This window comes from Glandiceps talaboti, chromosome 14 (assembly GCF_964340395.1).
Source record: "Glandiceps talaboti chromosome 14, keGlaTala1.1, whole genome shotgun sequence".
Lineage (NCBI taxonomy): Eukaryota > Metazoa > Hemichordata > Enteropneusta > Spengelidae > Glandiceps > Glandiceps talaboti.
This window is the reverse complement of record NC_135562.1, coordinates 17,385,134-17,406,358: the sequence shown is the minus strand read 5'-3', so window position 1 is coordinate 17,406,358 and position 21,225 is coordinate 17,385,134. Positions and strand designations below refer to the sequence as shown.

General features: G+C 36.4%; 2 protein-coding genes across 2 annotated transcripts; both read left to right on the top strand.

Moving 5' to 3' along the window:
* Positions 1-228: 228 nt before the first annotated feature.
* On the top strand, positions 229-16,382 carry LOC144445492 (ubiquitin carboxyl-terminal hydrolase 14-like). The gene is made up of 13 exons (XM_078135056.1): positions 229-306; positions 2,362-2,540; positions 4,257-4,361; positions 5,671-5,774; positions 6,289-6,478; positions 7,386-7,531; positions 8,482-8,596; positions 9,174-9,239; positions 10,656-10,748; positions 11,637-11,762; positions 12,385-12,511; positions 13,538-13,645; positions 14,823-16,382. The coding sequence occupies exons 1-13, from the start codon at positions 291-293 to the stop codon at positions 14,963-14,965; spliced, it is 1,518 nt and encodes a 505-aa protein (XP_077991182.1). The 5' UTR covers positions 229-290; the 3' UTR covers positions 14,966-16,382.
* A 2,951-nt stretch (positions 16,383-19,333) lies between these two features.
* LOC144445357 (uncharacterized) lies at positions 19,334-20,998 on the top strand. The gene has a single exon (XM_078134895.1). The coding sequence runs from the start codon at positions 19,334-19,336 to the stop codon at positions 20,996-20,998; it is 1,665 nt and encodes a 554-aa protein (XP_077991021.1).
* The last annotated feature ends 227 nt before the right edge of the window (positions 20,999-21,225 follow it).

Below are 21,225 nucleotides of genomic sequence, written 5' to 3'. Positions count from 1 at the left end.
AGCAGCCCATAATATTTTCTTCAGAAGAATTGTAACTATAAAATCAAGGTTAATGTTTGAATAAAAATATTGGCTTTTCACCTCATGATTCAAGTTTTAAGTTTCAAATGATACATTTTGTGTTTGATGCTGTGTGAATTTATCATGAAATCAACGTTTAGAAGCCAAATACAAAAAAGAAATGTTTTATAGTACAATCTCCTTGGAGAAAAGAAGTAGAAAACAAACGACAACTTCCTGTCTGCATTTGGCAGTTTTGAAAGTCATTGAAAACCGAGAAATTGAGCAAAATGCCCATTTACAAAGGTAAGAACCGTGATTGAAGTTTTCCGCTTTCAATTTACTTAATGGAAATCGCTTTGAACTTTCAAATTCTGTACAGAGAATGCTAGCTTCACGATCATAGCGTACTTCCACGCTGTACTGTATCGCACGTTGCATGACTGATTCTGAAACAACCCATTGTAACTAAAATGTTGTCTGCAAGTCAGTGTTTACTAAAAGTTTATATTGAATCCGTCGGCACATTTGCAGTGCACAATGTTGTGATTGTAAAGTGTGATGGTGCATGTGTTTAAACTTTAAGCCCCATGTCTGGATGTATTAGTGCGCAAAGAGTTCAAAGACAGATCATAAGAGAGAACATAAGGCCTAATATACAAAAAAATTGTGTGGTTCCAAATAGTACAATGTACTACCAGGAGTATATATATATTTTTTTGTTATTTTTTTTCATGTGTGAGTGTCTAGTTCAGGTTTTCTATTGTTTTCCAAATGGTCTCTGTGTTGTTTATTTCTTCCTATCAGATGTACAGCCATTACAGATTGGAAGAACAGTTTTATATTGTCTTTTTAATTATTGTCAGTTTCCGCATCCACTATTTCTCGTGAGACTTCACAATGTTTGCGATTTTAATATTGTGTTTCCAAATATGTAAAAACGAGTTTAGGGTTGGCTGTATGTGGGGATGGGGTCTGGTAACCATAACCAAACAATTACTTTTGTTAGGCCTAATGTGCAAATTATTGCAGGAACTTTCAATGGTCTACAAAGGCCAGTGTAGATAAAAGGTAAATTGGCATAAACAAAAGAAGGTATTCAGTCATCCAGAATCCTTCTCACTTATACATCTATGGTCTATGAAAAACTGGTGATACTAAGGACAAACAATTGAATTAGTGAACATGGAACTGAAGTACCCCTCTGTCTAACTCATAATGAAGACTCAATACTTTGTGTCTCATCAACATTTCTTCAGACATCTCACCTCAAGATATTTCTCACAACTGAATGTCACTAGTTCACCACCAATGTAAAACTATATTCTCATATTCTAATATGTCATATTTTAAGCAAACTTCAACAAGTTCTTTCCTAAAAAAGTATCTTTCTTTTGTTTTCACAAAGACACACCATACAACAATGTGCATTTGTCCATGGTTTGTCTTAGAATTATAAAGTCAGGGGTTCAAAATAAGTTAATATGGTTATATCTACATGTACATGTACATTTTGTATTTGTGTGATTTCACATTGACCTTCAACTCTGGATAATTACTAACACATGAAGTTGAATTGATCACTGATGTGTATCAATGAGTCAGCAATACACAAAGTGATAGTCAACAAAACCTGATATAGTCATGCACTAAAGTTTTTAAAAATATGTCCCACTAACACACTTCACAATATTCATCTGTTGTGAAAGGTGTCAACAACATTTGCACTAAATAAGAAAGGCCAACTGGATGAGTTATTTACAATGTGTGTACATGTCTGTTGTGACTACATTGTACATGTACTTTGCCCTTGCACTGTCCACCAAATTCTCAGTACCTGCAATAGCTTTTTACCTCATGCTAGAGGGTCAAAATCGAACAAGGTCGGCTTATTTTCATGTGCACCTATAGTAGTGGAATGTGAAACATGTTGAGCGGAAGTTGTAGGTCGACCAAGAAATAAAATTTTCATTATGTTTATAATGATGTGCCTAGGCAGTAATATTGCATGCAGGTACCAAGAATTGAAGTGTGCCTGACACATCGAAAATTGTCATTTTGCCAATTTTCCATGTGTCATTTTGCACTGAGCCTTTACAACTATCTTCTCAGAACATTGTTCTTACATTATGTACATGTATACAATGTATCTAGCAAGTTTGATCAATAGTGCAATTGACATTTATCTTAGAGATGTTTTCTGGGACTGACATGCTTTTGCCAAATTTCAATACCTGTCCCAGACATATAGGTATTCTTTACTTCAAGCTGGAACAATAACTTGCTGTCTTATTAACTTTGTGAATACTCTGATACACATTCTCATCTAGTGCTCTCTTTCTCTCTTTCTTCCTTTTTCAGTAAACGTAAAATGGGGTAAAGAGAAGTTTGAAGATGTGGAGCTAAATACTGAGGAATCTCCTGTGCTGTTCAAGGCTCAGCTGTTTGCTCTGTCTGGTGTACAGCCTGATAGACAGAAAGTGATGATGAAAGGAGCTGTGCTCAAAGATGATTCATGGGGTAAATTTAAACTCAAAGATGTAAGTATCATGTCAACTGTGGCAGGCCTCGAAATTCGTTTTTTTTCCCTGCCCAACCAAAATTTTACCTGCCCAATTCACCTTTCACTAATTTTGTTACTAGTCCTTTAGATCAAGTCTTCTATGGTAAGTACCACTATTGAGCCACCTGTCTAATGCCCTGATCGCAACATAGCCTCACTCTCTGGCCCATCCAATACAATACGTAGTAACGCATCTAAATGAGTCGATACTCAGTGAACTGCGGCAAACGTTCTCTTCTCTTTTCAACCATTTATATTCTTTCTCCCATTCTTCACAGAATTTTCGCTTTCTTTTCCTGTCATCCTGCTTCCAAAACGTTGTCGATTTGCTATCTCCGTCATCATCTTTGTGTGACTTTTCAGTCTCTTTCGATGTACTTGGTATTACCACTAAATTATCACTCTCCCTCCATACGCAACTTCCCAGCTTTCTCGCCGTCACCACCCTCACTTTCTTTTCTTTCTTGCTTCTTCTTCTTTTCATTTTGAGTATCATTGTTTGAAGACTTCGTAAATCCAAACTTTAATAAGCTCATGTTTATTCAACAGCTTTCATTTAATAGTATATGTAACGTCACTTCGAGGTCAGGGCCCGCTGAGACTTCATGAACACATGACATATGGCTGGTCACATGAGTGAAACACATGGTTGCTATTGATATGCAAATCAAACCAATACGTGCCTATGACGCGAATGTCCATATATGGAGAGGTTGAAAGGTCATTGCATTCTGGCATTAGGCAATGCGGAAATGAAGAAACTTAGGTTTGATCGAAACAAGCTAAGTTACAAGAGACAAATCGACAAAAAATAAAACCCAAAAACGATTGCGATAACAATTATTGACCAAATTAGAATATGCAGTTTATAATAAAGTATTCCAAAAAAAACGCCGGCCCAACTGGGCAGGTGTGCATAAATTTTACCGGCCCAGCACCACTTTTCACCTGCCCTGGGCCGCTGGGCTGGCGGGAATTTCGAGCCCTGTGTGGGGGTGTACACTGTACATTTGAAGGCTATAACATACTTATTTGTAACACACCTAATCCATTTCCTATGTTGTGATTTGTCAATACGTGGTCACATGGTATGTAGAATTTTTGCACTGTTCAGCGTAAATGACGTTTACTGGTCTACAATTTTGTGATGATGCCTGTTGGCATTATCAATTATAAATTATGACTGATGACAGCATTCGTGCATTCACACAAGTTTTTACAACAGATAAAAATGGTGTCACCTTCTGTTGGAGGAATAGATGTTAGCGTAAAAACTTCATGGATTTACAAATTTCTGCCGACAAACTTGCCACCTTGCATCAAAAAAGCTTTAGAATGAACATTTAGCTGGTAATTATTAAGGAGTAAACTTATACAGATTCCTGTGTTGTTTTTTCAAACTACACATATCTGACATCCATGACAAAAATGTGAGCCTTCGTTTTCCATAATATTAGGGTGCCTTCTTATAGTGACACTTTTTTAAAAATCGTTGCAAAGTTGGTGAACAACTATTTAAGAACAGAAAATCTGAATTGATCTGAAAAGATGTGAATGATTAGTCACGATTTATCCATCTACAATTTCCTCTATTTTTGGACTTGTGAGTAAGTAATGTAGAGATCACATGACATAGATGGACCAATGACTGTAAGTTTGCCTTTTGACTAATGTTGTCATTACTGCCTCACAGGGTGCTTCTATTCTAATGATGGGTTCAGCTGATGCACTACCCCAAGAACCTGTACAGCAGACAGTCTTTGTAGAAGATATGACAGAAGAACAACTTGCATCTGCAGTAAGGAAACACTTTCAGTTCTTGTTTGCTTTTGAGCAATTTCTCTACATGTATATTGATAGTTATACATATACAATGTTACTCAGGGAGAAAGGTATAAGAACAGCAAATATGAGGTATCTGTATTTGCAACAGAAACATCAGGATTGTTTTCAATTTTTGGAATGTGTCAGATACATGTACTTCAAAAAGTAAGGTGAAAAACAGTATGATGCCCTCTGATGATAACTGACAAAATATTTTGTTGTGGGTCAAAATGGCATAATTAAAATAGTTTTTTGTGTGAGTCACCATTTACTAGTACTAGAGAAGAGTCAAAGTTGATGTGTTACAGGAAATTATGTGAGTGGCTCATCAAATAGGCATAGAGGGTGCACTCCTACCCATCATAACGAATTTAGTGAAAGTAGCAGGTAAAATGTTGAAAAATGAAGCAAGTGATTGATTGTCTTTTGTCAGTTCTTGTACCCTGTACATTGGTCACCTTACAAGTACATGTACATGTACATGTATTATGCAAAAAACATCTTGAGTCAGTTATTGCTTAAAGAAACACCAAAAATTTACTTGTCGAACAGTATTCATGAGTCTATAGAGGGCGCTATAACTCTTATTTTTATTTTAAAAAGCAGTAAGGCTATATTTTCACCTAAATATTTTCACCAAGAGAAAATGTTTCCATTGTATGTCTTCAATCAGTTCCGAAAGACTAATTTTGATATTAAATTCAGATTCCCTTTAAATGTAGCCATATGAAAACCAGTTTGTATTCAAGAAGCCTTATTTCATGCATGTTTGTTGAAATACAATGTAGATGTTACAGTTAAAATGATAGAGGTTTAGTGTTTCACTCATGTGACATGACATTTAATGCACACCCTCACTGCTCAGACAGCTTCTAATGCAAAAGAAATAGTTACAGCGGTGCCATGCACAGTGGGGATGTAGAAGTAAACAAGTTGATATGTTGATTATCACTTAGAAAATAAACAATTGCAGCCACTAAAATCAAGTCCATGTGTAATGTTTTCATTATAAGCTTGTTTTTACTGCACTGTGAAAGAATAGCAGTGCTTATCAGTGTTCAATGTGATTGGACAAAGGATTCTGCTATGTTTGTTGTGTCTGTTATTGATAATCTAGAGTTGAAATCCAAATGTATGTCTACATGTAGCTCTGTGTCAAAAATGTAATGTCCCATGAGTGAAACACCAAGCCAATATCATTTTAGCTGTGTAATACACATAGGAATTTCTGTCCTTAACAATTATTCCACAGCTGATATTGATATTATCTTATTCATTTTCAGCTTGATTTACCTGCTGGTCTAACAAACCTTGGTAACACCTGTTACATGAATGCCACTTTACAGTGTCTAAGATCTGTACCTGAACTTAAGGATTCCTTGCAGCAGTAAGTCTTCACCTAATATATTATAAACCATAGTAATAACTACTTAAAACCTTTTCTTTTAATTTGTTTACATGAAAAATTGCAACCCATAGTCAGTTAAAGCAAGAATTAAAACTGAGTTCACTGTGCACATTTAACAAAAATAAAGGTGAAATGTTATCAAAATGAAGCTATTTTATATCCAACATGGCTGCTGAACATTGTGTTAATGCAAAAGAAAAATAGAAGATTGTCGATTGCCTTGAAAATGAAACGGTGAACACCAAATACATGTATCATGTATTGTGTCAAAGGACAATGAACATGTTTTCATATGGCAAAGTTTTGAGCTATTTTTGAGGAACATTGTTCCCAAAGCACATTCTACATGTACCTGAAATGTCAAGAATGAAGAGCGATGGACTTGCTATACAATAGCTTTTGAATATTAATAAATAGAAAAGGCGCTTTAGAAAATAAATAAATAAATAAACTTTAATAGATTCACATTTACTACTTTTGTTCTCCTCTTTAGATTCCAAGGTGGTCTTACTTCTGGTGATGCCATGGAACCTGCTCAGTCAATCACCGTGGCGATGCGGAATTTGTTTAAGGAAATGAGTAAAACATCAGCATCAATACCTCCCATTGTAATGCTTCAAGTATTACACATAGCCTTTCCACATTTTTCTCAGAAATCTGAACATGGAGGCTTCCAACAACAGGTATATATCAATTGATATGAAGACTGAGATTCTATTCTTGATTGTGGAGGGAAAGGAGACTGTAAACAGAGTGATGTTCTCCTTCATTTACCATACATGAGCCATTTAGAACAAAAAAATATGGAATATACCGCTATACTCATTCTACCTCACGACAACACGTGTCTACACCACTGGTTCTGCTGTGTTCAAAATATGAGTCAAAATGTTCAAAATTACCATTACTTTCTTTGATATTACTAGCACTGGTATACATGTAATTATGTTATTCTCCAATATTTTTCTTCATTCAGCTGGAAAATACTTGTGACCTTAGGGTTGTAGTGACTGTAGTGACAAAGACCCCTTACATTCATATTTTCCTTAGCTGATGGAAGAACTACATTGGGGAATAACATCTAATTGTCCATATTTCCATGTACTAAACAGACTTTTGTGTTCACATTTTTCAGTTATGTATTTATAACAGTCCCATCCATGATTATTATCATTCACAATGTACAATGTACAATGCCGGAAGGGATGGGGGGGGGGGGGGGGGGTTAGGCTAGACTAGCTCTAAACTATTTCTTGACTCCCATTTGCACTCTCTCTCTTTCTTTTTTTTTTTAGTTCTATTCGGGTAAATAAACCAATTTAAATTTCTGACCTCAGTCATCACAAAAAGAGACAAGTCCTTAGAATAATCCAGACAACTATATTCATATAGAGGAACGAATACCATTCCCAGTAACAAAGTCATATACTGTATATTTCAAATTGAGAAGACAGACTACCCTGGCATCACCAAAGATTTCAAGAGAAATGAGTCTTGTATCCAACTCAACAAAGATTGTACCTATCATTTACATGGTTAAACACTGTATTAATGTACCATTTTCTTCTACATTGTATATCTATTCCGTAGGATGCAAATGAATGTTGGACCCAGGTAGTTCGACTATTGCAACAGAAACTTCCAGGTGAGAGTATGCCAGCTACTTTAGACCAGGCCCAGGCAGCGGCTGGAAAGAGTTTCATAGATCAGTATTTTGGTATTGAAATGGCAAGCACGTATCCTTTACATTGATTTTTGTTCAGAGTCAGTGGTGGTATATTTATTATTATTTATTTCTTGTAAGTAAACGCGCTACACATGCGTCTCAGCGCGTTGTACAGACTGTAGTTTAAAAAATTGCAATAAACTAAAGAAAATAACAACACACAAAAAGGGGCTAGGTGTAAAACTGGCCAATTAAAATAATTCACAATGTATAAAAACTGACAAGTTATACATGTGGAGAGTCTTTGTCAAAGGGAAATATTAAGGTATAACTCAGTTGATTTTATCTTAGAGGACATTAGTCTGGATGCCAGTGTAGTAGCTCGCAAAGTGGCCGTGTAGCGGCTCAATGACTAGTACGCATGCTCTTCCTATATACTATGCCAAAACAAATTTGGTTTTACCCAAGAATGCATTGTGGCGCAATGAGTATGCATGCACGTTCTACATGTATATGCTATGTGAATTCTCCACGCAGAGGGCGCTATCTACAATATCATATGTAGGCACATATGAATCTACCCTGTGTGAGCATGTTGGCTTCGCCTAGTTATGATATTATAAAATCACCTCTAACCCGGGGGTCTGGTCTAATTGATGCAATCATGAACCAAAAGTTGTTCATGCAAATTAGTAGACCCCAACTGTTAAAATGATGTAAGCAATGTATAAGTAGTCCTGACCTAACAAATACAATGTGTCAATGAATACCATATTTGGGCATTATGTAACCCCCCCCCCCCCCCCCCCAATAAATACTAAGTTACTATTGGTTAGAAGTCTGTGATTAATTAACAAAGAGATGGTTTGGTCAAATTTTGGTAGGTAGGTAAAATCTATCTGGATTTTCCGAGTAATTTACGACAATCCCAACAAGTTATGAGACATTGTTAGGAAAACCAGTCTGAATGATCTGCAGTCAACAAATTTGATCTTTTTTGCCTTGACATATGTAATTCAGACTGAAGTGTATAGAAGCTCCAGAGGAAGAAGAGACCAAATCTTCTGAAACATTGTATCAACTTAGTTGTTTCATTTCACAAGATGTTAAATATATGCATACTGGTCTTGTTTCGGTAAGTATGGACGAGTAGCAATCTGATTAAAATCTGATGTAAATGTCAGCTAATCGTTCATTGCTATTTCACCTTCGTTATTTTGCCTGAATTGACCTTCTTCGTACATGTTTACATTTTTTAGCCCAATCACCTCCTCTACATCTGAACTGGTGCACATGCAAACGAATTTCTGCTCAGTGAGACACACAGCCAATCAGGTTGCGTCTTACTTGTCATGGGCATACGTGTATGCATTGAATATCAACAAACATCAACAAACATTGAATATCAACAGGAAGTCCAGTAATTGAACTTCCTGAGCCGAAATACAATGGCTGGACCTACCTTTACTACTACTACATGTCGTTATTTGTGCACACACGCAACCGACAACGTACAAAGTATTTCAACTGTAAAAACATTCAGTACATCAAAATCAACACCACAATGTGGGATACTTTTAACCAACAACTAATAATTTATACAGTACATGTACATGTACATATATTTTCTTAAATCTTGAAGTTATCTTTGTTTTGCCTTTACTATTATCAATTTATCAGTAACGTTCTACTTTCTGTTCATTACTTTTCAGAGGATGAAGGAACACATAGAAAAAAACTCTCCATCACTAAACAGGAATTCACAGTACTTAAAAGAGGTATTGCAAGATAACTATATTATATAATACAGTCATGGTTTAACAGATATAGCACAAGGGGCTCAGGCTGAGATAGTTACGTTTATCATGAAAACACATCGTCTAAACAAACAGACAAAGAACAACATATAAACACTGACAAACATGAACCACAGTGTAATTACACATCAATATCAACAGCAACAACAATTACAATATGTTTTCCTATATGTGAAAGGGTCACTTTTTGTTATGTCTCTACAGGGACGTGACTGATCCCTACCAAATGTGAGTCATGTCTTTTGTAATTGTTGCTGCAAAGAGAAATTGTTGATATTGATTTGTAATTACCCTGGCATCCATGTTTGTCAGTGCTTATATGTTGTTGTTGTTTGTTTGTTTGTTTAGTCATTTGCTTGTTTTGTGTCTTTACGTAAATATAACTAACTAAGGCTGAGTCTCCATATGGTTAAAGTTGCCTGTCTGGAATCTGCGGGATGCAGGTTTGAACCTCACTGCTGCAGTTTTGTTCTGCGTCGGTAAAATCATTGAGCAAGATTTGAACAAAGGGTGTGTTCAGTCAGCCCAGCATAAGAAGTGGGGGCCTGGCAGGACAGAGGTTGCTATGTGAATGCTTTAATCCTATGTGCTTATAAAAGGTTACATTGGATTGTATACTCCTCAGGAGGAGTTGAGGACGTATAAAGGGCCATTGTGTCACTATAGATCTGAGCTAGAGGTAATCATTGTAAAGCACTTTGACCACAGAGTGGGAAAAACTAATAATTGCATGGATCATACATACCTCCATCACAGTTTGGCATTTTTAATCAGTAATTACAAAGTGACACCAAACAAGATACTAGTGTACATGTATGGTTTAAATTTTTGAGGGGAGAAGTTTTTTTGAATTTTTTTTGTAATTTATCTTTAATATTATTGTCACTGAAATTAATAGAATTAAACAGAACATGACGTGTGTTGGATGTTCCACATGTTCCATGAACTTAAGACGACTGTTCTAACCCACCAGACTTCATTTCTATGAATAAGCACCCTCATTTATTTGCACTACATATAATGTATGGAACGTCTAATTCAGATGCCGGGTTAATCACTAGGGGGCGTTTGAGATAGTACAGACGCTAGATTATATTTTATGTGTTCGAAACCTCGGTGAGTAGTGCACGTTATGTCTGTGCACTGTACATGCTGATTATTTGATTGTATGTTATAGGTTATGTATTTGCACACAACTAGTATTTAAATAAAGCATATTTCAGAAGTTTTTTTTTTTAGGAATCCGACAATAAAATCTGCATCTGTCTGAATACAGACTCAGGAAAAATCTGCTCTTTCAGCTATTCATTCCAATTTTCAAATCATCGATATATTTAAATGCCTGACTCTTTGCTTCATTTCTTACCCATATTTTAGTCAAAAATTAGCCGTCTGCCAGGGTATCTGACAATCCAGTTTGTTAGGTTTTACTACAAAGAGAAAGAAGCTGTGAATGCAAAGATTTTGAAGGTGAGTGTGTGGCTATGTTTTTTAAAGGGGAAAGTTCAAAATTGTGGGATAAAGTTTTTGATTGGGAGACGTGGGATTATACAGGAATGTCCGCCACAAGACTGTATATAACATAACATATATTTTAATGATTAAAGTCGATCATTTGGCAAGTTGAGGCTGTTGTTTCATTCACTAGATAAGAACACTTTTATTGCTGAATACAGCAGGATTGTGATTGAAGAGAGTTTTGTTTACTTCCATTCAGCTTTTGAATCTTTCCTCTATAACAATCACGTTGTGTTCATCAGTAAAAGTGTTGTTATCTATCAATGAAACTTTCCTCAATAACAATCATGGTATGTTCGTCAGTAAAAGTGTTGTTACATGTATTTATCAAGTACAACAATAACCTGAACTTGTGACATGATCAACTTTGATTGTAAATGTACATGTTACATTAGTCTCCAATATTTTGATATTTGTTTCATACTTTTATTTTTATATTTCATAGTTTGTTAACAATATTTTATTTAACTTTTTAATAAGTACTGTAAACCTATTTTTGCGACAAGAAATTTTGTAATTTGTCAGTCTTCAGCTAGACTAACTTTCACTAATTACAAGACTGGTACATTATGTTCAGATAGTTCTTAATTAAAGACTAACTTTCACTAATTACAAGACTGGTACACGGTCTTCAGCTACTTCTCAAAGACTAACTGTCACTAATTACCAGACTGGTACATTATGTTCAGATAGTTCTTAATTAAAGACTAACTTTCACTAATTACAAGACTGGTACACAGTCTTCATGTAGTCACTACTCATTTTTTGCATTTTAGTTTTCCAGCAAAATAAGCAAAAATTAGTCTTTACAGAGAATGTTGCAATTTTCGTATCTTCCAGGATGTCAAGTATTCCTTAGCTTTAGATGTCTTTGATCTTTGTACACCGGAATTACAGAAGAAATTGACACCAGTAAGGGAAAAATTCCAAGAAATTGAAGATAAAAAGGTAGAGGAAGAACAAAAGGTGAGGCTAGTCATACTGATTGATAGCTTAAATTTGTCTGTGTACCTGAAGTAATTCCACTCGTATACACAGAATCAAACAATATTACAAATGTGTCACTAAGTACTTGTATCGGTTCACGCACACAGACACACACAGATGCAACACATGCACATATACTATTGGTATTTGCGCAGATGTGCTACAACTACACAGAAACCAATAAGAAACTGGACATGCTACACTTTATGATAGCAAGATTGAATGAGTACAGTTTCTTGCTACATTTTGTCTAAGTGAAATGAACTACACATGCCACCAAATAGACATCAAATAAACACCGCAAAGGCCACATCCTTCATCAGGTGTGTGATACTAAGAAATACATTGGCGCCCAACTGTCTGCATAGAGTTGCAATACATTTAAATGGCTTATTTCAGTTAGACTAAATGTAGCAAAAATGCATGCTTGCTCTTGAAGTGTGGCATATACAGTTTCTTGTTGGTTTCTGCGTGGTTGTATCAAACAGAAAAGCTGCATAGTATTTTGAAAAAGTCTATGTTATCACCCACTGTCAAACGCTTTCCCTTGTTGGATGTTTTCTTCTTGCAAAGTACAAAAGCTACTCTGCTTTGTTAACAGGCCAAGGAATCAGCCAAGAAAAAAGATGATGGCGATGGTGGCAAAGAGAAAAAATCTACCGAACCTGAACCTATGGAAGTAGATAAAAAGAAATCAACAAAAATAGAACCATTCTCATTTCCTGATGGTGAGTCAGTGTGCAATTTAAAGGCCAAAGCTTCAATCCCAGGTTCTCACAGTAAATCAAAAGTAAATTATAAATACTGTCCACAGGCAAAGTTATTGTCGTGGAACAGAAAATATGGATTATATATCCTAGTTGGTCTAAATCATGACAACCCATGTATACATAATGTGTATGTCACTGGCTCTCTGTGGTGCTTGAAAATGAAATATCAAAACGTTCGGATCGCCATTGTTTTTCCAGATTTTGTATAAACTATGCTTGAGGCTGTTTTTCCAGATTTTGTATAAACAATGCTTGAGGCAGGTACATGTATAATCATATTATTCCCCAATAGTTGTTATCAGTCAACTGGAAAATCCTCATAACCTAAGGATATGTCACTACGAGTTGTTGGATGAGTAGCGACAAAACTCGTTGGTCACAAGTATTTTCTGGCTAAATGAAGAAAAATATTGGGGAATACATCTAACTGTATCACCCCAAATATAACATACATCAAATTACATTGTATATCGTCTAATATATTACTGCTGCATCATTTGATATATCACATATCCTGTACCTTGCTTAAACACAGAACTGCCCTATATATAAAGAGAATTATGGCTAATCTATGCAAATGCGGGAAATTCAAACTGCTGTACAGATCACTAGCTTCTGGGCCTTGTTTTCAGCATTTTTTTCTGTGCTCCGAGAAATGAACAGGTCATGAATCATGTACACATTGTTTGTGAATGTGGTAGGATGGTAACTTGATACACAAATTAGTTGAACCTCAATCTGTTTGTTTCATTGAATGTAAAAACCTTTCAAAATGAGACAAATTCCCCTGCAAACAGCTATTTAGATTGTGTGTCACTCAGGATTCAAATATGCGACATTTGCATGTGAACAACCCAGATAGGGAATGTTTATATTTTGGTGATTACTTGCCAGTGAATAATCACAAGTTTTCCACCTCCAAACATACAGTCAGTCATTTGAAATATTATTACAATATTCTTATTTTAAATTCTATTGTTACAGACATTGGCTCTAATAACAGTGGTTACTATGAATTACAAGCAGTCTTAACCCATCAAGGAAGGTCTAGCTCCTCTGGTCATTATGTGGGCTGGATTAAACGGAAGGCCGGTAAGTTATTTATATATGAATGATTAAAGAGGCCATATGGATGAGGATTGAGCTGTTTATTTTGGATTTTTAATTAATAATGAAACAATTTATCATGGCTTCCTACTTGAACAATCAATGTGAAACAACATATGTGTAACTCAATAAATTGGAAAAGATTAATAAAATGTGTAACATCTTTGTTATTGTAACACAAATTTTACACTCTTTTTAACTTTTTTGCAACATCTTGAGTTCCAAACTTTAAACTTTGTCATTGTTGCACCACATTGACTTCTCAAGTAGGAAGTCATGATAAAAATGTTTTATAAATTAAAAATCCAAAATAACTACCCAATCTCATCCATATTGCCACTTTAACGAGTTGGTTGGACTAAATGGAATGAGGTGAAGCTAATATATACCAGTCATGTACCTATTGGCAGGCCACGAGTTCACCATCATACATCTGTTAGCTCGAGGAACTGTTGATCACCACAACACAGTTTGTTTCTCATCTCAAGGACAGAGCCTGAGGGAAACAGGCTGTGTTTCATCTAGAAACTACGTATGTGGGCTCATTTTCTATGATCTCTCTCTCTCTCTCTCTCTCTCTCTCTCTCTCTCTCTCTCTCTCTCTCTCTCTCTCTCTCCCTCCCTCCCTCCCTCCCTCCCCTCCCTCCCTCTCTCTCTCTCTCTCTCTCTCTCTCTCTCTCTCTCTCTCTCTCTCTCTCTCTCTCTCTCTCTCTCTCTCTCTCTCTCTCTCTCTCTCTCTCTCTCTCTCTCTCTCTCTCTCTCTCTCTCTCTCTCTCTCCATGTACAGTCAACTGAATATAATCTACTGAAAATCTAGCTAAATCTCCTGCTGGAGAAAGGGTGAACAGCTCATGTCAGTATTAATCTATTACACACTGACAGGCGCTTGTCATTGGTTACTTTGTTCAGTTTACTATAAGTCAGCCTCCAGCCGTCTTAAAGTAAGTCATGTGAGAAAACGATGACATTATCACGTTTATGTCAACATTCCAATAGCATTTAACTACTGTTGTTGGTAGTTAGAACTGAATGTCATGCTAAAGAAAACCATTTGACTACACAATGGAGAGAGATCGTTGAAAAGGAGCCCACAAGTGTAGTTTTTAGACTAGGCTGTGTTATGATGACAAAGATGTACAATTTTGATTTTAATCTCCAACAGATGAGTGGTTCAAGTGTGACGATGATAACATCTCAATGGTATCATCAGAAGATATTCTGAGGTTATCTGGAGGTGGTGATTGGCATTGCGCATATGTACTCATTTATGGACCACGTCGACTTGAACTTGAAGTAGAAGACTAGCTGTAATACTGAGAAGCAACGAAATGTAAATGCACGTTGTGAGAATTGACAAATAATTGCGAAAAATGAGTGATAGTTCTCGGAGACAAAGCTCCTGTTTTCTATGGACAAGAAACTCTGAGTTTGTATAAAGCAATGTTGGACTCCTATTCAAATGAAATATGTTGTTGCCTTACATTGTGGAGTATTTATCATTTTACAAACAACATAAAGGACCTTCGGTGCTATTCTGTGGTTCCTCATAAAAACTTATCGTGAATCACCAACGATGCCATCATTTTCACTCTATTTCAACACTTCAATCAACTGGTTTGATTTTTATGTATTACAGTGCTTCAAGCCTTGGCTGGCCTGATTGGCAGCAATCCATATAAGATACATATATTACCCAATGTGAGGATTTGTTTTAGTGGCTTCCATTTCAAGATGGTTGCTTCTATTTGTTAGGTATGCAAAGCGTAATGCTAGTGTAGAAATGGTCTTGTTATAAGAGGAGCTGTCTGATTGGCCACTAGGTTGTAGGATAATATGCCATATGAGAGTATACTACATCTGTTCAATGAATATCAGGTTAGTAGAGTGCAAAGGTTGAAGTGAAGGAAAAGTGAAATATTGGCTATTCAAGATGGAGGTATTTAGTACTCCTCTTGTAATGTACCGGTATACTGCCCTCTATAGTTAACACAGGTGTAAGACAGCTAATTTAAATATTCATGGTTATTGGTATGTAAATAAATAAATGAATGATACTCTTTCTCAAAGTAACAGAGGCTGACCCCTCTAAATATTTCTGCGCACCCATTGGTACAATGCAGATTCCAAGTATTGCGACATGGTATGTCCCAAGTTTGCCAGTATTTTACCTCTCGAGGTTACACGATTTGTCTTGGGCCAAATAAAAACTAATGTGTTTCCAATAACCTAGGTTAAGCCATCACCCTAAACATTTTTTTTTATACATGTGGAACAGAAAACAATTAGACATTCTTTGTCTTCTTGACCTTCATGCACGTCTATCCTCAGTGATGTCCACACATATTTCATCAAACTATCACAGAAGGGGTATTCCGACCAATATTTTTCAACAATTAAAGAGATAAAATAAAATGAAATCCTGACCTGCCTCCCCTATCTTCTGAGGCCTTGTTATCGGAAACACACAATTATTTTTTTTTTTTTTTGCTTCATGGAATATAATTTTTTATATGTTTTTGACATCGCCCTCTCGTAACAGATTCAGAAAACTTGGTTAACTGGTAATTACAATTTTCATGGCTTTAACATTTAAAGCTACAGTGTTAATGAAAAAGTCTTGTGGCAGTGAATTGCATAAAGTAATGGTGATAAATTCTAATCATGTAAATCTCCCAATTGATTACTCTTTACTGCTGATAAAATGCTTACGACGTGCTATGTAATGACATTGTTTATGAATAAACACATGTATCAGTACCTGTTTGTTTGTAAATAAAACATTAATCGTTGTACCAAGACTTGATTTGTGTTAAGTGTATGGAGTGTGCTACAGTTTGTGGAACTTTTGCTTGACTTGTACATTACTGTAGATTTGTGCCTTTGTACAAAATTTAGTAGTCGGACACATACACACACACACATATATATACACCCCCACACATTCTAACCCAAAGCAAGACTATGTAGTATATAGTAATATTGATGTGTGGACCTGAAATCCCTATCATTTCCAGTGTAGGACAAAGCAGTGCTTCATGCACAAGTAGTAACATAGCAAAGGTAACCCCCTCCCCCCCCCCCCCCATTGGGATACACAGACATGAAGAACAGCGCCCTCACAGTCAGTTGTACAAAGGACAATTGTACAGCACCTCTGAACTCTACATCATAGTGGATACTGGCACTTTATAAATTCACTGATTGATTGATTGATTGATAATTGTGCATGTCATCACCGGTAACTTCAAATTGTAACACATTCCAAATTTGATGTCAATATCAGTCTATTCAGACAAAAACAATCATATATATATATATAGCATAGGACCTGTAATTTATGTGATATATATATAATATATATATATATATATATATATATATATATATATATATATATATATATATAATTGACTGGATGTAGATAAAACCACATAAAAGTGCTCAATACGGGTAGTAGAGCGAATTATATACAGGTTTTGAAAATTTGAACCAAATTATATGCTATAGACCCTACAGAACTGTTTCGTGAGGTGTTTATTCCTCACTCATCAGGGGTAGAATGGAATATAGTATCTGCGTTTCCTTAAGTATTAAGTATAACGGTAAGGAAACGCAGATACTATATTCCATTCTACCCCTGATGAGTGAGGACTACGCACCTCACGAAACAGTTCTGTAGGGTCTATAGCATATAATTTGGTTCAAATTTTCAAAACCTGTATATATATATATATATATATATATATATATATATATATATATATATATATATATATATATATATATATACATATGTATCCTTGATGGTAATTACACACTGAACCTGTTTCTGTTTCCACAGTGCTAAAATGTATGTATGTATGTATACATATGTGTGTGTGTAAGTGTGTGTGTGTGAACAACTTGGAGTATAAGAGTAATTCAGGGTGTATCAAATTGATCTTGAGTAGTGTTTTTATGCTTCACTAAATAGGTACATACAAACGTACACACTTCCATTTTAATACATAAATGAAAGTGTAGACATTCAATATTGAAGGTGATATCAAGTGCTATCTCATGCAATGCTAAATTTTCTAACATATTAATTTTTTTCAATGACAAAATATTTCGCGCCCCCCCCCCCCTTCAAACCATGAGAATTTTCATGGTCCCCCCTTCAAGCCTCCCATTTTTTTCATGCCCCCCCCCCCCAATTTCTCCCCAGCCCCCCCCCCCCCTGCCGTAAATTCTGTCCGGTCCCTAAAAGACAGTCAAGGTAAGCTAACCGCTCGAATGGATAGACCAGAAACTGACTGTTACTATGAAGGTGGCGACATGGAAGGTAATATTAAATAGTAATGGAAAGGACATTGACGAGCCTGTTGTCACTAACGTCACGTTTCGGACGCGTCCGAAGCTACTAGTGTTTTGAAGCCACCGACGACACTGTGAGTGACGTCAATACAAACAAGTCAACTTCAAGTATCTTCAGAGATATCGCCAGCAAGTTTCTTGTGAAGGGACAGTGTGACGAGCCAACATATGATGATTTTGCCGAAATGATAAATGCACTATTCAGAGATGGTATCTCTGACGAGAAATATAATGACTTGATTAGGAAGTTCAATCGACCATCGAACTGTCAAGGGCTGCCTAGTGTGAGATAGAGTCAACCAGTTGATTTGGGACATCATACGTCCCGAAACTAGAAGTTTGGACACTAAGTTTCAAGCTGTGCAAACGTCACTTGTCAAGGGTTCAACCTGTGTGGCTAAACTGGTTAGTGCACTTGCCAAGTATAAAGAACACCCATCAGATATTGACAGTTAGTGAACTACAGAAATTGTTAGACATTGGCACATATTCGCTAGCCTTATTAGGCAATACCAATCGCCTCATTACATGTAACCTTAGAAGAGGGGATTGTATGAAGGCAGACCTAAAGTATGATTACCTACACCTGTGTTCAACTACAGTGCCATTTTCAGAGCTGTTAACGTTGTTTGGTGACGATATCACCAAAAGAGTTAAACTTTAAGATAATTATACAAGAAGTTAACAAGGCAGGTAACCAAATTGGTACTTGGCAACAACGAGGCACTAATTACCGTGGCAGAATTAGAGGCCGTGGTTTTCGATACAGAGGTGGAGGTCGTACAAACCACAGAGGTCAATATGATAGATCAAAAAACAACTCACAAGGCCAGAGAAATCAGGTTAAGCAACATTCCAAGTAATGGATAATGGAAGTGCAACTTCTGTATTACCTGTAAGTACTACTACTACTACTACTACTACTACTACTACTACTACTACTACTACTACTACCACTACTACTACAAAACAAGCTATTTTTCAAGCAGGTAGACTGACACAATTTGAGTATCAATGGCGAGATATTACCAATGATGAAAGAATAATTAATATTGCAATACATGCCCATATTGAGTTTATTGATAATAAACCACCAGTGCAACTTTATTTACCAAGTTTATCATCCTTCAGTGTGGCTGAGGAAGAAATTATTAGTACTGAAATATACAAGTTTCTGTCAAAGAAAGTGATCGTGGAATCACAACATTGTGAGGGTGAATTCATTTCACCAATTTTTGCGGTACCTAAGGTGGTACACATAGAATGATTCTTAACCTGAAATGTTTGAACAATCATGTGCAATATCATCATTTCAAAATGGACACATTAGAAACAGCTTTAAGGCTGATAACACCTGGTTGCTACATGGCATCTGTTGATCTCAAAGATGCATATTATACTGTTCCCATAGCCAAGGAACACCAGAAATACTTATGGAAAGGACAATTGTTTCAGTATACCTGCTTGCCAAATGGGCTTGCATCAGCCCCTCGTATGTTTACTAAACTCCTAAAACCAATGTATGCTACATTAAGGAAATTGGGCTATACTAGTATGGGCTATAGTGATGATTCTCTTCTTGTAGGGAGTGGTGTCAATGAATGTAAACAAAACATTTCTGATACTGTGAATCTATTGACACAGCTTGGGTTTATTCATCACCCAGATAAATCTGTACTGGTGCCTACCCAAAAACTTACCTTTCTTGGGTTTGATATTGACTCTGTATCAATGACTGTCACCTTGACACAAGGTAAAATTGAGAAAATGATTACTGAATGTAATATGTTAACGAGAAAAGATAGCGAATCAATACGAATGTTTGCCAAGATCATAGGCCTTATGATTTCCAGTATACTTGGTGTCGAGTTTGGACCATTGTACTGCCGATCTCTCGAGATGGCAAAAATTAAAGCATTGCAATGGCAAAATGGTAATTTTGAGGCTTGTATGGCCATAACCTCTAATATGAAAAAAGATCTGGACTGGTGGGTCCGAAACCTGCCTCATGAAAGACGTTCCATCAGTAAAGGAAATTCAGACATCACAATTTGTAGTGATGCCTCCACATTAGGCTGGGGAGTCAGCTGTGAAGGAAAAAAGGGTGGGGGCAGATGGGTGGCTTGGGAGGCCAACCACCATATTAACTATTTAGAATTACTGGCAGTATACTTTGCTTTGAGGTGTTTCGAACAAACATTTATGAACAAGTATGTGAAAGTGTTGTGTGACAACACTACAGCAGTGGCCTATATTAATAATATGGGTGGTGTCCGGTCAGTAGAATGCAAAGATATTGCTAAAACAATTTGGCTTTGGTGCAAAGAAAGGGGCATATGGCTTACAGCATCACATTTACCAGAGTCACTAAATATAGATTATGAATCAAGGCAATTCAATGCGCAAACTGAGTGGCAACTTAATCCATCTATATTTGCACTCATTATGAAGGAATGGGGGCTCCCCACTATTGATTTGTTTGCTAGTAGATTGAACAATCAGCTCCGTCACTTTGTGTCATGGAAACCTGACCCAGATGCAGTGCATATAGATGCATTTACAATTAACTGGAAGTCTCATTATTTTTATGCATTTCGTCCCTTTAGTGTCATCGGAAGATGTACACAGAAAGTTGCAGTGGACCAAGCAACTGGTATACTGATCACACCACTGTGGCCAACACAACCGTGGTTCACACAGTTATTGCAAATGTTAGTGGATCATCCACTTCTACTACCAAGAATGGACAACCTGTTGAGGTTTCCAAATTCTCAGAGACTTCACCCATTGCGGAAGAAACTGCAACTGATAGCTTGTCTTGTGTCAGGCAATCACTTGAAAAGCAAAACATATCTCGAGGGGCAACCTCGATCATCATGGCATCTTGGAGACAGGGCACCAAGAAACAGCATGGAACGTACACCAGAAGGTGGCTACAGTTTTGTAGTAAAATCAAGACAGATCCACTTCATCCAGCTGTAACACAAGTACTGGACTTTCAACTGAACTATTCAATTCTGTAATACGTCACAGTGCCTTAAACACAGCAAGATCAGCGTTATCTGCATTGTGTTCAACTAATCAGCAAAGAACAATTGGGGCACACCCACTTGTTGTTAGATTCATGAAAGGAGTTTTTAACCTTAGACCTACCGTTTCCAGATTCCGTCATGTGTTGGGATGTTAGCAAGGTATTGCATTACCTCAAG